The 15,278-nt window shown below is 39.7% G+C and overlaps 1 protein-coding gene across 2 annotated transcripts; it reads left to right on the forward strand.

The window, feature by feature from the left end:
- The first annotated feature begins 41 nt into the window (after positions 1-41).
- On the forward strand, positions 42-13,122 carry LOC106741906 (proteasome-associated protein ECM29 homolog). 2 transcript variants are annotated; one of them, XM_014614333.1, is made up of 28 exons: positions 42-1,296; positions 1,912-2,159; positions 2,249-2,367; positions 2,556-2,705; positions 3,080-3,361; positions 4,036-4,231; positions 4,298-4,383; positions 4,509-4,698; positions 4,784-4,929; positions 5,742-6,051; positions 6,126-6,312; positions 6,427-6,783; positions 6,876-7,051; positions 7,269-7,370; positions 7,649-7,855; positions 7,931-8,045; positions 8,124-8,307; positions 8,470-8,758; positions 8,852-9,085; positions 9,648-9,992; positions 10,488-10,644; positions 10,722-10,880; positions 11,119-11,250; positions 11,338-11,647; positions 11,747-11,930; positions 12,016-12,151; positions 12,242-12,451; positions 12,620-13,122. In XM_014614333.1, the coding sequence occupies exons 1-28, from the start codon at positions 1,272-1,274 to the stop codon at positions 12,820-12,822; spliced, it is 5,439 nt and encodes a 1,812-aa protein (XP_014469819.1). In that variant the 5' UTR covers positions 42-1,271; the 3' UTR covers positions 12,823-13,122. The 2 variants fall into 2 exon arrangements, with proteins under 2 accessions (XP_014469819.1, XP_014469820.1); XM_014614334.1 differs by lacking the exon at positions 42-1,296 and adding an exon at positions 1,368-1,758.
- The last annotated feature ends 2,156 nt before the right edge of the window (positions 13,123-15,278 follow it).

Consider the following 15,278-nt stretch of genomic DNA (forward strand, 5'->3'; position numbering starts at 1 on the left):
GAAATATCGCGTAAATTTTCCAGAGAATATCTCCCGGAGGGAGTTTTTCTACTCTCGAAGATAATCGATGATAAGATCTTCCCCGTTCGCTTGTCATCGCAGTTTTTTTTCGGACAGACATCTCTCGTGCGGAGGCAACTTTAAGGAGAAATTTGCGGGTTTCGGCGGGAGTTTTTGAAATTAATCTCATCGCCGACATAATACAAATTATTCGTTTATTGTTACCGTTTGAGTGTACAAGAGTAGAAAGCGGAACGGCGATAAATACAAGTGCTAAACGTGTTCAGCGTGTTTGAAGGGATTCCTTAACAATCATTCACAATAATAATTTCGGCGAGTCGAATCGTCGTCACAGTTACGAAAACATTTCGGCAACATCTTATGATCCCTTGATCTATGATCTTACTGGATCTCCTGCGTCGATCATCACGTTTTCTATACTCACGGACGTAGCATAGAGATCACATTTTCTTCGAATTCGAACTTGATTATCGTAACATTTTTAATCCCCGATTACGTATCTCTCGAAAGAGCGCGTCACGTGATTGCGCTTGCAGATAGGCTGTAGGTTAACCGACGCGTTAATAATAGCCGATAACATTCACCATAACCTCGTAACCTCAATAGCGGCGCCTCGAATAGCGCGGATGAACCCGGACAAAGTACAGAATACGAGAATATCTCGTGATCGGAGAGGACGGATTTTCTTATCCAGCGGCGTGTTTCGTCAGAAACACTCCAATCGCGACACGATTCCCCGCATATTTAGCGTTCTTATTTCCTGAGATTTCGTTTCTGTTTTTTTTTCCTTTAAACACCGCACACACTTTCGATCGACGACTCGTCGATCGGGAATCAACTATCGTCCGCGGTCGCGATTGATCGCCGTGAAAACTTCCCCGCGAACATGCTGGCACGGATAATCGCACGTCGAGTCGATCTCGTAACACGCGTTCGCGACGTTTTTTCTAACCTCAGACCAAAATCTAGCGCCCTCATGTAAAACGACGAACGAGCACGGTTCGACGGGGGTTGCGATATGCGACGACGACGACGTGGTGGTGTCGCATCGCACGACGGCCGATAAGCGGAGTCACGTCGACGAGCGTTGAAGGGAAGACGCGCGTTAATATCGCGCTTTTCGCGCAGGTGGTGCATTCGCCAACGCGTCGACAATGTCGCTGATCGCGTGAGATTCGCGCGACACATTATTCTTGTCAACTCGGATTATACAGTTCGCGTTCGCGCTTTCTCTTATAGCCTTTTTCAAAATGGCAGCGGCTACGGACGAGCTGAGTAAGTACTCCCGGGAAAAAAAAGCCCTTTATCGTCTCGCGTGCAGGAACGACGTCGCCGCTCGGTATCGGCGATCGGCCCGTGAATCGTGTGACGCGCTGTCGCGTCCGTTTGTCGTCACGGATGCGCCGTGCGTCGCGAAAATCCCGGGTAACGGGAAGGCGAGGCGTAAAGTCAATTGTCATGCCGCCTGGCAGAAGGCAACTCCGAACGTGTCGCTCTCGGGGAATCGCCCGCGGATCTCGGCCTCCGCGATATTCCTCCCTCGCCCCGCCCGTCTCTCTTTCCTCTCGATACCGTCTCCTCGGCACGTGCTTGCAGCTGTCAAATCTCCGTGTCGCGTCTACGTGTCCAGTTGATGCTTCTTCCTCGACGTGGTATCCCGATGACATCGACGTTTCTCACGATGATTTCCTATCTGACGGCTTAATTATTTCCTCACGAATATGCGCTGTGTGAAATGTATATATACGGAATTAACATATACATTATATACAATCGCTCCTATAATTTCCTTATGAGTACAGCAAGGAACCTCTTGTATTGTATTATGAAGAGATTAAACTGGGGATATGTATCGTTAATTGTTTATTCCTTCGTTTGTATCTCATTCAGTCTTGCTTGAGCGAGTGTTCCTTCGCCTGGGCTCTGCGGAGACAGATGACCAGTTACAGGCGTCGGTCTGTAAGTTTCTGCCTCCTGTGTTGCTCAAGTTGTCCAGCGCGCAGGAGGGTGTCAGGAAGAAGGTGCTGGAGCTTTTGGTTCATATTAACAGGAGGGTGAAGAGCAGGCCTCAAGTACAGCTGCCTGTTGAGGCATTACTTTTGCAATACCAGGATCCGACTGCTAGTTCATTCATGATTGTACGTCATTGTACTGTGAATACAAATTGCTGTGCGAGCCTTGAGGCTGGAGAACATTCTACAATATATGTCTATGTATATATTTGCAGAACTTTACGATAATATACATTAAGTTAGGATATCCTCGAATGGAGATGAGTAAGCAAGCAGAGTTAGTTCCAAGTGTACTGAATGCTATTGAGGGAAAACCGTTGTCTCATCAAGACAGGTTTGTTTCTTACATGTTTTTCATGTATGTTCCTAGGTTTGAGGTAAACTCAGTTTGAAAGTTAATATACTGATGTTCTCTTGATATTGGTATAACCTTCAGAGCTGAGTGACTCCTCACTTTTGAAATGAACGAAGGTGCGTGTGATGTAAAATCAATGTAGCATATTGAATCATAATCTGTTTCAGCTTAATGCTGATCATAATGCCAGCATTGGGACATATTAATATACCGACGGATCCCGACAAACGAGCGTCTCTCTTAGGTTTGCAGGACAAACCTTACGTGGCGAAGCAACTCATCAATTTTATGCTCGACATACTATTGTTGCCATATGGGTGAGATATATGTGTATATATATTTACGAGATCCGGCCGAATAACGTGTAAAAGCCGGCACAACGTCATTCCTTGTGAAAAAATAAGAAAAAAATATAGAATAAAATTTTTTAATTTTCAGCTTAGTTTTGGAGAAAATCGAGTTTGAAAATACGCTGCGTAGTCGTAACACCGTATGTAGACAGCGGATTTTCGAACAAAACCAAGTAGAAAATTACAAAATTCTGTTCTAAATTTTTTTCTTATTTTTGCATAAGGAATCACGTCATTGCGGCTTTTAAATGTTATTCGGCCGGACCCTGTATATGTGCATACACAATTACTGCGTCGTCGTTGCGATGTTTGCTCAATTATTGATTGTAATGTATCGTCAGGTCTGTGGGTCAAACGGAAAATCAACAGTCGGGTCAACAGACTATCGATTGGTCTCAGTTTACTGTACCACCTGGTTTAAGCGATTATGCGTTCAAACGAGTGATCGGCGAGAGTCCGCCAACAGCGGAACAACTCGAGCAGATAAAATTGGGCATTGTTAAGTTCCTCGTCGGTGGATTCTTCCCCGATGCGGATATTTTGATACACTTAATTGTAGCAGCCGCGGATACTAGATTCAGCATAGCTAACATGGCAGATCTGGAATTGAAAAAGATAATTGGGTATATATAGAAAAGTTCTTGGAATTATACAGGGTATCCCAAAAATATGTATGTACACTTTAACCCTTAAATGCATAATGTTGCAAATTTGCAACATATTTATTTTTACACATGTCAAATACTAATCCTCAGGAATAATTCATAACGCTTCATAGTTGCATATTTGCAACAATCTGCTTTAAATATACATTTAAAAGTTATGCTGCAAAATGTTTTTTCGTGCACAATGTTGCATTTTTGCAAGTACGAAAAATTTTGAAAATAAAGACAATTTTTTTTACTTAGATTTTTTAAAATATTTTTCTCATTTTCTGGGACTATTTTTCTGCTATGAACCTAAACAAAATAATTCAGTAATAAAAAAAAATTCATGCATTTAAGGGTTAACAATACTTGATGTTTCGGATTCCATTGCTTCGCGTTATCTGCAGCGCCTGGAACGGTCATCAGTCTGAAAACAAGCGTTGACAAAAACAATTATTCATTTCTGTAGATTCTTTTAAATTTGGAAAATGAACCGTATGTTAACGAACGTTGACTTATAATCATTCAAAGTATGTACATATATTTTTCGAAACACCCTGTATATTATAAAGTTCTTGAGTTACCTCAGTGATATCGTGATTATCATCAAATGCCATCATTTGCTGATCAAATTTGTTGGGTGTTCACAGCACACTGGATTGGTCTTCGATGCAACTCGCAGCCCCATTGTACACATTGTTTCTGGGCACCGATGCGCTAGCAACTCAAAAAGAAGTGAAGCCAGAGATGAAGCGACTCCCCGCGAGCACTCGAATTCGTCTCAAGCTCCTGCAGTATCTATGCCGTGTGACTAAAGCAGGCTTTATCATACCGCCGTGCATACAGGTATGCTATGCCGAAGAAGAGAAGAACACGCGAAATTTCCACGGGATAAAATTGTAAAATTTTCAGGTTGTCTTCGATTCGCTCTATGGAAAAAATACAAACGCCAAGTTGAAGTCACTGGCGTTGCAATTCACATCGAATATTGTCCAGCAGTAAGTTTCACAATTTGTGTATTGATAAACGTTTCTTTTATCATTATTATCTTATTGTCTTTCCCCGTTAGTTAACACACGGCTCACCGGCATGATAAATTACATTTTGATTTTAAACATTTAAGCTGCAGTCTTGTGCCATTAGCTCGCGTCGCTGGTGTTATTTTGAACGGGATGATAAAGCTAATCTCCGAGGGCGACGACGCTCACAAACCGATGGCGTACACGGTTATTGGACAACTCGGTCAAAGAATACCGTCTTTGATCAATAAAGATCTGAGCTTGTTGCACAATTTATTCGACACTCTTGTATCCGTAAGTATCCGACCGCGGAAAGGGAGTACGGTAGTAATTATTCTAATGGCATACGCAGTGACACGATATCTTTCTATTATTTAAGACTGATGGCGAGTTACGACGGACAGTGAGGGACGCGTTGATTTGCGTGACATCTGCATTCGTGCTGAACAAGGAAGACGAGAGCAACATAGCGCTGATGAACGCTCTGTTGTCTGTACACATCGAATCACCGGAGTCCAGCGTCAGGCATGTATCGAACAGCTAGACTTGAGTCCATCTATTAGGTGTGCAAATTAATTCGGTGCCTTTTTTTTCATGAAATTCAAAGTTTATTTACAAAAAGGCAAGTTTAATGTTCGAAATAATTCCCATTATTTTCTATTAACTTTACTCCATCTATCGGATAGCTGATGAATGCGGAAGAAACTTGACGGTTTTCGACTCGATAAAGTCATCGATGCTTTTTCGGACTTCATCAACTGTTTTCGTATCCGCCGGATGATGTTGAAGCGATCGGAACAGGTGATGATCCGACGGGGCTAGATCTGGCGAATAAGCCGCATGAGGGAGAATTTCCCAGTCCAATGTTTAAATGAGATCCTTCGTTCCTTTTGCAGTATATGACCGCGCGTTATCGTGCAGCAGAATCACCTGCCTAGTTTCATTACCGGTAAAAGGTCTTTTTACAAGTTTTATGGATCATAACACCTTCACCTAAAGCGGAACAAATCATTTCGGTAGACTGAGCAGCATTTTTATTTAATTAGAGTGCAGAAAGGATGCAGAGTGCCTCAGATGCTTCTTTTCGAATCGTGATAACTACTGTTTTCTGTTTTATACCGGTAAAGCCGTCGACTATTATAGCGCTTCTTAAAGCTTAAGCTTGGCACTTTCGAATCACCATTTAAGACGGGGAAAAATTTAAATTTGAAGCGGAGTTACAGGACGTTAAATGCAATGGCACCGAATTAATTTGTACACCTAATATACCCAACGTTACATTAACTTTTAGTGTGTATTCTAATTGTATATTGTGACATTGTTACCCCCGCAAATAGATTTGTGGCAATGCATTATGCCGCCACCGTATTTCCTCCCGATGACGCTCCATCTCGGTACCTCTTGTTATTAGCGTGTGGTGACAACAAACATGAGATAAGTACAGAAGCTATGAAAGCGCTATACGGTGTTGTGCATAAGAGTGAGGACGAGCAGTATGTTAACAGTAAAGTAGTATTGCCGGAGTTCGTGAAACTTGTGGGTTATATTCATTCGAAAATGCAGTCGAGAATGCCCGCCGTGAGTAGCGGCAGAGGGAACACGGACAAGCAACAGGTGCTCCCGTACAGTACTATGACGTTTTCCGAAGTGAGTCGCGCGGAAAGTGATCCGTCAGTTGCTCGGAGTCATTTTTCTGTATTAACGACCCGTGTTGATTACAGATCATCACTTACCTTCGCGTCTGCCTCGCCAGAAGTGCCAATATTCCGATGCGAAATGAGCCGTTGCAACATCCCTGTGAGCACACTCCCCTGATTGGACGTTACTTGGAGAATCTGTACAAGGATCAGCCGGAAATTTTAAATCATTATCTCGATATGATTTTATTATTAAGCCATTCCGCTTCAGGTAAGATAAGAGAGACAAATACGCACGGGATCGTGATTGTGATTACGTAGATGTTGCCCGTGGGATGCTGAGTTAATTGTAGTTTCACCCGTTTCACAACGATGCGTGTTGCAGATCAAATTTCCTTAAGCGCGTTACTGGAAGTTTTCGGATCTGTCCCGCCTTACATGATAAAAGCGTACGAAAAAGAGCTACCGTGGCTCGGCACCTTACTCACCTCCACTAAGCAAGACGTGCGACAGTTAGCCGCGAGAGTGTACGCCGCTGTCACCGGCTATCTCCCGAGAGCCGAGTTCGAGAAACACGTTTCAGGCATAATGGATATTATGAAGAAGAAGAATTTGGAGGCGCAGCACGGTGCGTTAATAACGCTGACTTACATGATGGAGAGAAATTTGATGCAGCAACGGAATGAAAGCAGGGAGAATCTGTGTAATTGGACGACTTACAATGATATTGTGAAATTAATATGTACGTATATATTTGAACGTGTGCACATTTATAGCGAAATTATACGTAGTACGTTTAAGACAGATTTAACATACTACATATATGCTATTCAGGTACATATCTCCATGATAATGCGATATTATTGCTGGACGCCGCTGTTCAAGGCATCGGCATCTTGGGAAAGACATATTCTTTACCTTTACCAGCAGAAAGTGATAACGATTTGAATAAAAAGGCTATAGTCGAAACGCTGTTTTCCGTGTTGTCTAACGCTAAATTGAGTACGAAGGTTTGTTTCCCGAAAACACGCTAATGTGTACACGTATAATACAGTGCAATATATTATAAATATATTAGTGTATATTATAATTATATATTATATTACTATATACTATATTATATAATATAGTATAATATATTTGTGTGTGTGTATATTACATATATATATATATATATTTATTATATTTATATTTTCATAATATATATTTATTTCCATCTTTTCTCAGATGAAAGAGAAAGCTGCACTCTCGTTAGGATATTTGTGCGTCGGTGAATCTTTTCCCCATACTACGGAAGTTGCTGATAAAATTATAGCGACCGTCAAAGAGGTATATATTGTCTTTATGTACATATGTATATACACGTATATATAAAGCATCTATATTTAGTAGCAGCCATACACTTACTGTTAGCATAATTAAATTTTCTTTTTTGCGCACCTATACATGAGACAGTTAAACAAAAAATCAGTTGAATTTTATTTAAAAGTTCCATGTATAAATACACAACAAGTAAATAAAATTTAACTTTGTCAACTGTACTTATGTACATGCCCGCCACTGTACATTTTATTAGATAACAACGAAATTCTCTTGATATTTTACAGACGAAGGACATAGAAATTCATTTGATTCTGGGGGAGGCTTTAGTCTGTTGCATTCAAGCGCAGGCTTCTCCGGAAGGCAGGGATATGTGGAGGACTTTATCTGCCGAGCACGTCATTCCGTACAGCAAGGAAAGTGATGAATTATTGATACATGTGTTGGTCGAGTTACTTAATATATATCAAGTGCCTCATCCGAACCTACGACAGGTATTTATATATATGAGATATTTCAGAGACACGCGTGTATATTACGCCTTGCTGACAAATTCGTGTTCCTTAAAGGCAGTGTGCGTGTGGTTATTCGCACTTTTGAAACACAACGTTCAACGAGAATGCGTCAAAGAAAGGCTGTCCGCCATTCACCATGCATTTATAGATTTTCTTTCCGACGACAGTGGTAAGCGATATCGTTGTATCAGCGAATTCTAGTCTTATCTTGGAAGATATTTCATTCTCATTTATTCCATATGTATAGATATAGTACAAGATATTGCTTCGAAAGGCCTTAGTTTGGTACATATTAACAGCAAAAAGGAAGAACGCGATATTTTAGTGTCCAACATATTGGATCAGTTTACGCAAGGTCGTAGAACAGTGCAACAAGTTACTGCTGACACCAAATTGTTTGAGGAGGGCCAATTGGGGAAGAGTCCATCTGGGTAAGATTAAGTTACACAAGACATTTTTTTTTCATTGGAATACATGGGGATTGAAAACATTTCGGTTACGTGCACACAGATCAGATGTTTGAAATTGTATATTGAAAATTCACAAGAATCGAATATCGGAATCTTCATTTAAGGAAACAATGCATCTTTCAGCGGCAATCTGTCAACGTACCGAGAGATCTGTTCTCTGGCGACCGAATTGCAGAAGCCGGAACTCGTGTATTATTTCATGCACTTGGCAAATCATAACGCGATATGGACGTCCAAGAAGGGCGCGGCGTTCGGTTTCGCAGCGATCGCCGGTATCGCGAGGGACGAGCTGAATAAGTATCTGCCTAATATCATACCGCGACTGTACAGGTATCAGTTTGACCCGACGCCGAAAATCCAGCAGAGTATGACTAGCATTTGGAGGGCGGTCGTCCCGTCCACGACAAAAGCCGTTAGTAGTATTAAAGAATATATATATACTCGTTACAGCATATATTGCGTGATATGAGAGTAAACAATGCTTTTTTTTTTTATATCACCGTAGATCGAACAGTATCATAAAGAAATATTGACTGATGTAACTGATAATCTAACAAATAACGAGTGGAGGGTGCGTATCAGTTGTTGTAATGCTCTCGCAGATCTTTTAAGGACAAATGTTCAGTTCAACTTCGCCGAATGCGGCCCGGAACTGTGGAAGAAATTATTTCGCGTAATGGACGATATTCACGAAGGTACGCGGTTAGCCGCGACGAATACCGCCAAGATACTTAGCAAGGTGGGTCTCGCGAGACACTAGATGTCCGTGTCACACTACGGATTGGAATTGAGATTCGATTGAAATGTCACTAATCAGGAGCAAGTTTAACTAAACTCGAGTTTAGTGAACTTCGTTCTGATTCGCTAAATTGCAATCTCCAATCCTAATCCGTAGTGCGACGCGGACATTAGAGGAGACCGGGGCTAGTTGGCTAATGAGTGAAGTTGGCTAATCGATTATTTCGGCTATTTTCTAACAGATTACAGAATTGAGCAAGCAGAGATTTCAAATATATGAGAAAATATAATCAATAAATGTTAAAAAAGGCTCTCTGATGAATCGATTTAGAGTGAAAGGGCCATTAAGAGCCTAAGCACGGATCATTAAATTAATATTTGTCCGAAAGTCATTTATTACGTTGTTACTACTAATACGTCGCTTCCAAACGTTAATATAAAATATAAAACCTCTATCTTGATTCTGTAACCCGTTAGAAAACAACAGAAATAATCAATTAGCCCGTCTCCCATACGTGTTGCGGACGACACTAATGACATCTCACTTGTTGATAATATTGCAGGTTTGCATACGATATTGCGATTCTTCGCACGGTAATGCGGGGAAGGAGGTTATTCAAGCGATATTGCCGGTGTTACTCGACATCGGTATCATTCACACCGTGGACACGGTGAGATCTATATCGCTGCAAACGGTGTCTCAACTCGTATTGACGGCCGGTGTTCTGCTGAAGCCGTCGCTCGTCAATTTAATACCTTCGCTGTTGGAAACGATCGGCGAGTCGGAGAATCCGAAACTCTCCTACTTGAGTAACGTGTGCGGCGCATCCACGGAGACGCAGGAGGCTATCGATAACGTTAGAGCTAACGTCGCTAAAGGCCATTACGCGTCGGATACGATAACGAAGGTAATTTCGCTCTGTGGTTGAATATAACTTGCCGGTTAACTTGAATATCGCGCATTAGTCCTGGTCTACAATAACTACTTTAAGCTCTAAGCCTTAAGAAGTTGACCAATCACAGTCGATTATTCTCCTCACATTCGACTGTGATTGGTCAATTTCTTAGAGCTTAAAGCATCTATTGTAGACCGGGACTTAAGCGGGATCTACAGTGAGATTTTAAGCTCTAAGGCTTAAGAAATTAATCAATCACAATTCATCTATATCTTATTCTTCTATAATTCGATTGTGATTGGTCAGTTTCTTAAGACTTAAGGCTTAAAGCATCTATTGTTGACTAGGACTTAAGCGGGGTCTACAATGAGAATTTAAGGCGTAAGATTTAAAAAGTTGATCAATCATAATTGATTTTTCTTCTATAATTCGACTGTGATTGGCTTAGAGCTTAAAAGTACTTATTGTAGATTTACATAAATATTCTTTTCTTTCTTCTCTTTGCAGTGTATCCAATATGTCGACGCGGATGTATTGAAGGACTTGATGCCAAAAGTGATAGAATTAATCAAGTGCAGCATAGGATTTGGAACGAAGATCGCTTGCTCGCATTTCGTGATTCTTCTCAGCACGCATTTGAAAGTAGAGTTACAGCCGTACAGCGGTTAGTAATTTTCAAGAGTGCGACATACGATGACATGTTATTTTTGGCGAACTAATAATTCGTATTATTCTGTTCAGCTAAAGTTCTGTCCGCCTTGCTCAACGGCTTGACAGATCGTAATGCTGCCGTGCGGAAAAACAATGCAATTAGCATCGGACACGTGGTTGGCTCGGCTAAAGATTCTAGTCTAGATAAGTTATTTAATACCTTGAACACGTGGTATTTGGAACGCGAAGGTACGCTTGTCTTCGGCGGTTCATATATGCGCTTTATATATTTCTATATAATATATTCTATATATATATATATTATTCTATATATATATTTTATTCTATTCTATTCTATATATTCTATATATATTTTTTTAATATATATTCTATATATTCTATATATAATATATTCTATATATTTCTTCTTGATGGCGTATGATTTTCGCTTGATGGAACGCTACATCGGAGAAAAATTAAATTGCAGATGACGCAATAAGACTGGCGATCGGGCAGACTCTGCAATCTATAAACAATTACAATCAGGAGAAATTGAAGAATTACCAAAAAATAGTCATTCCTTTGACGTTTTTCGCGATGCATGCAGAAAAGGTATCAGGTTTGTATTCCGGTATCGCAGTCTGTTGTTCGTCGATGTTTCTCGTTCTCGTTTTCGTGTACTTTTATTCGTATTTTATCTGCCCAGGGAATGAAAGCACCATCGAACTGTGGACTGATCTATGGAACGAAATAACGCCCGGGACCGAGGCAGGAATTCTGCAAAACTTGCGATCGATAACCGACATTTTGCGCACAGCTTTGGAGTCGGCGTCGTGGACGACGAAAGTACAAGCCGCGAATGCGGTTTATACCGTTGCCTTAAAGTCGGGACATGATATCGACATGGAGGCCAGGAATACTTTATTGAAGATACTGACCGATGGTCTGCGTGGCAGAACTTGGAGCGGGAAGGAACGTCTGCTGGACGCGCTCGCTATGTTAGCGTGCAATAGCAAGTACGTGTGACGAACGTATTAGAGTTTCACACTGCTTATACACGCAATACGTTAATTCACGATGACACATGACATTATGGGGCACTAATTTCATCGCAGGGAAGCACTAAACGCAGACACCGCGCTGTTGGACGCAGTCGTGGCGACGCTGCACAGAGAGAGCAAGAAGGAAAATGCGGAATATCGTCGCAACGCGTTGCAAGCGTTCGCTATGGTCCTGCACGAGCTTGACGTTGATAAGTTTACGGAAACTTATGAAATTGTACAAGATATCCTGATTAAAGTGAGCTATATCGGCAATTGTATTAGTAAGAAGGCATTTGCAAACGTAAATATGTAACGTAATAATATCTGCTTTGCGCGCACAGGTATCCGATAAAAGTAACGACGGGGAAGAAGATACCGCGGAGGAAAGCAGGAAGAAAAAGGAGAATAATATAAAGTTGCAGGAAACGGTTTACGAGGTGCTCGGAAAAGCATGGCCCTCCAGCAAGACGACTCAAGGTTACCGAGCTAAGCGTTTGTGAGATACAATTGTATTAAGTTCAGGATATATTCCTTCCCTCCTAATATACGTGGTCCTTTCGATTGCAGACAAATATTGCTTAGAATTTGTGACTCACTGTCAGAAGGTGTTGCCAAATAGCACGAGATCTGTGCAAATCGCGATCCTGACGACGTTAAATCTCTTTGTGGATAGACTCGTCTTATTAAAAGTGAGCAAGGAGGAGCTTTCGTCGCAGGATAAAAAAGTATTAGACGAGATATGTGATAGCCTCAATAAAATATTATTGTATTGTATAAGTAAGTAATGCAACGTGTATAGAGATATGCACCAATCATATTTAATTAAAATATCAATTTGATCGACTCATTGCTTAAAATAATCTCGAGATAATTTCATGTTTATATAATTGAGATATATTGTTCTTAAGTATGATCGCCCTTTTTTTTTCTTTTTTTTTTTTTTAGACATTTCAAAGTTCACCAGAATTAGAAAAGAAGCATTGAATATAGTCCTTTCGCTGGCGAGAAAAATGCGCGATACAAATAACAATGAACAGCTCGACAAGATGACACGCATTTTGAAAGAGCTTCTGCCCGAGTTAGTGAAGGATAATCAACCAGAGATACGGACCAGAGTTGTCGACATTAAGGAAATGCTTAAGATTTAACTAACTTATGTAAGTATCCCCGAATCGAAATTTACGTATCCTTCACACAAACACACGCCTGTCATTTCGCAGTATGTTGTGTATTGTCGTTACTACAATCGATCTCGGGGGACGATGGTAACAAGAAATTCTGATAGCTATTGTTGCGTGTTTATTTAATAATATGTTAATGTAGATGTGCCTAAATATAATATTCCATTGCTTAATAAGATGTAATTTAGAATGTAACCTGTTTATAAAATTCTTTATCATGCCCTGTATTCAGCAATGGATCAAAGAAATAAAGAACAGTAATCTTAATCTCCTCCTGTGAGTGTATTTATTATAATTACGTTACAAACTGCGTGTCTCATTCTCTTAGTAATAAAACATGTAATTACGTCATCGTGTGGATATGTATGTACAAATACGTGTTCTTTACGCAGACACATAACAAAATGGCAATTTTACCGACAGTTCCGGATTGTGGACGTGGAAGTTTCACCTCTACCCGGTGTATGCAGACGGCGTATCTGATGTTACTGCGAATTGATGAGAAAGATTGACGAAAGATTTCTCAGGCTTCTCTCTGCTTGCAGGATGTGCATACAATAACATACACATACACACATACATATTTTCTATTTATTAATCGCGATGATTATTCTTTGTTATCACAAGCAATGACATCTTTACATTTATTATTAATAAAAATAAGTCAATCAACATTTAATAGATTGTAGCGCAAATATTATACATGTGAAGTGTATTAAAAACAGGACTCAAAGATTTATTTGCCTACACAATAAATCGTTTACATTAAATTAATATAAATCTCTGTTAAAATAATGCTCATTATGCTTGATTAGTATAGATGTTTATATTATATGTATATATATCTCTAAAGATTGTTAAAGATTTTAGCAATTTAATTAATTATATTCAACTCGTGCGTCCTGCAAACATATGGGAACATTATTATTATTCGCGACTTATTCCTGCGACTTCTATTTCTACGTTTTCAATTGTTATAGTTAGCTTGGTCAGATTATGTTGAAAAGAAAAAATTTATTATTATTGATCTTGTTCATATATATTTAATATTTAATATTTCTCGCATTTATTTATTATACATTATTAAAATGGTACTTTCTTGTATTTTATTCACAGAGGAAGTCGATCATTTCTATTATCGAAGCATTGATAAGTTGCAATGAGTCAAAAAAACAAACAAACTGCAAATAAAAAAATGCTTTACAATTTTTTAAATGTTATATGTACCAAGCACACCAGTAATATAAGAAAAGAAAATCATATTTTAAAGATTTTAAAAGACAATATTTGCATTTATTTCGGACTCTGTTCGATATGTTTTACGTATTATTGAAAGAACAGTGTTTCTAAAATTAATATCGTACTGATGATATTATCTGAACATTAGAATTATGGCTAGTAGGATCAAATTTAGAAAACGTGTATGAAAAATTTACTTCCAAGTATTGATTTTTATATTTACGTGCTGCAAAAGATGTGTCAAAATGTTCGAAAATGCGGTTGTTTTTAGCAACTTCAAACACGAACATTTTTCTCGTAAAAAAACCTAAAAATTACGACAGTGAGAGCAAAATGAACAAATTTGCAAGGATAAAAGAATTATGGACAAAATGGGAAAAAGTGGAAAAAAAAAGGATAAGAGGATAATTTAATGCACTATTTTATCATTTTATTCATGAAAAGTATTTTTTCGACCGTAACTTTCAAGTACCCTATTTCGGATATGGAATATTTCCTAATGCATGTTTATATGAACTTTTTTTCCTTGAGGAATCTTTTTATACATTTTTTTCACATCTTTTGGCTCAGGGAATCTTTTTATACATTTGTTTAACATCTTGAAACAACACAGGCCGGGAAAGTGTGACCTCACATGAAAAATAATAAAATTAATTTCTTATCACGTCGCAAGTTTTGGGAAAATCGATATGAAAGTCGAAGAATCAACAATACTATTTCGTCTCTTTTCAAGACTCGATCGTGTCAATTTTTTTGCGTTGCGTGGTCGAATTTTCCTCGGCATACAACGGAGAAGAACGATGATCGGGCTCTACATGCGCATAAAGCGCGTTCCATCGCGAGGAAAAGCAAAGGATCATGGGTTTTTCGGTACGCGACGTAGCGTGTTTTGATACGTCCCCAATGTCACCGCGTTTCTCATTGTGTCTCCGGCGCGTCTAGTAGGTGGCACGCGCGCAATGCCGCTCTTCAGTTATCGTTCGGTCTTCCATCGGTGCGCGTCGCGTTACACCTGTTGCCCGTTCACGCGGATTAACGTCGTCGTCCGGTAATTGAATCGACGAACAATTGTAGCTGCGACCAGCATGAATCAGTGTCGCCGGAAAGTCTCGAAGTTGCACGGCGAGGTACGCTAAATCTGAAGAATTCTCGAAAATACGCGAGTTTCGATGGAAGCTTGATCG

This window comes from Dinoponera quadriceps, unplaced genomic scaffold, assembly GCF_001313825.1.
Source record: "Dinoponera quadriceps isolate SergipeBrazil2010 unplaced genomic scaffold, ASM131382v1 scaffold458, whole genome shotgun sequence".
Lineage (NCBI taxonomy): Eukaryota > Metazoa > Arthropoda > Insecta > Hymenoptera > Formicidae > Dinoponera > Dinoponera quadriceps.

Bases quoted from the DNA above. Each gene is read 5' to 3' on its own strand.
- LOC106741906 (XM_014614333.1), top strand. From the start codon at position 1,272: ATGGCAGCGGCTACGGACGAGCTGA. The intron at 4,384-4,508 runs GTAAGTTTCACA...TAAACATTTAAG, and splicing joins ACATCGAATATTGTCCAGCA to CTGCAGTCTTGTGCCATTAG. The intron at 8,046-8,123 runs GTAAGCGATATC...CCATATGTATAG, and splicing joins TTTTCTTTCCGACGACAGTG to ATATAGTACAAGATATTGCT.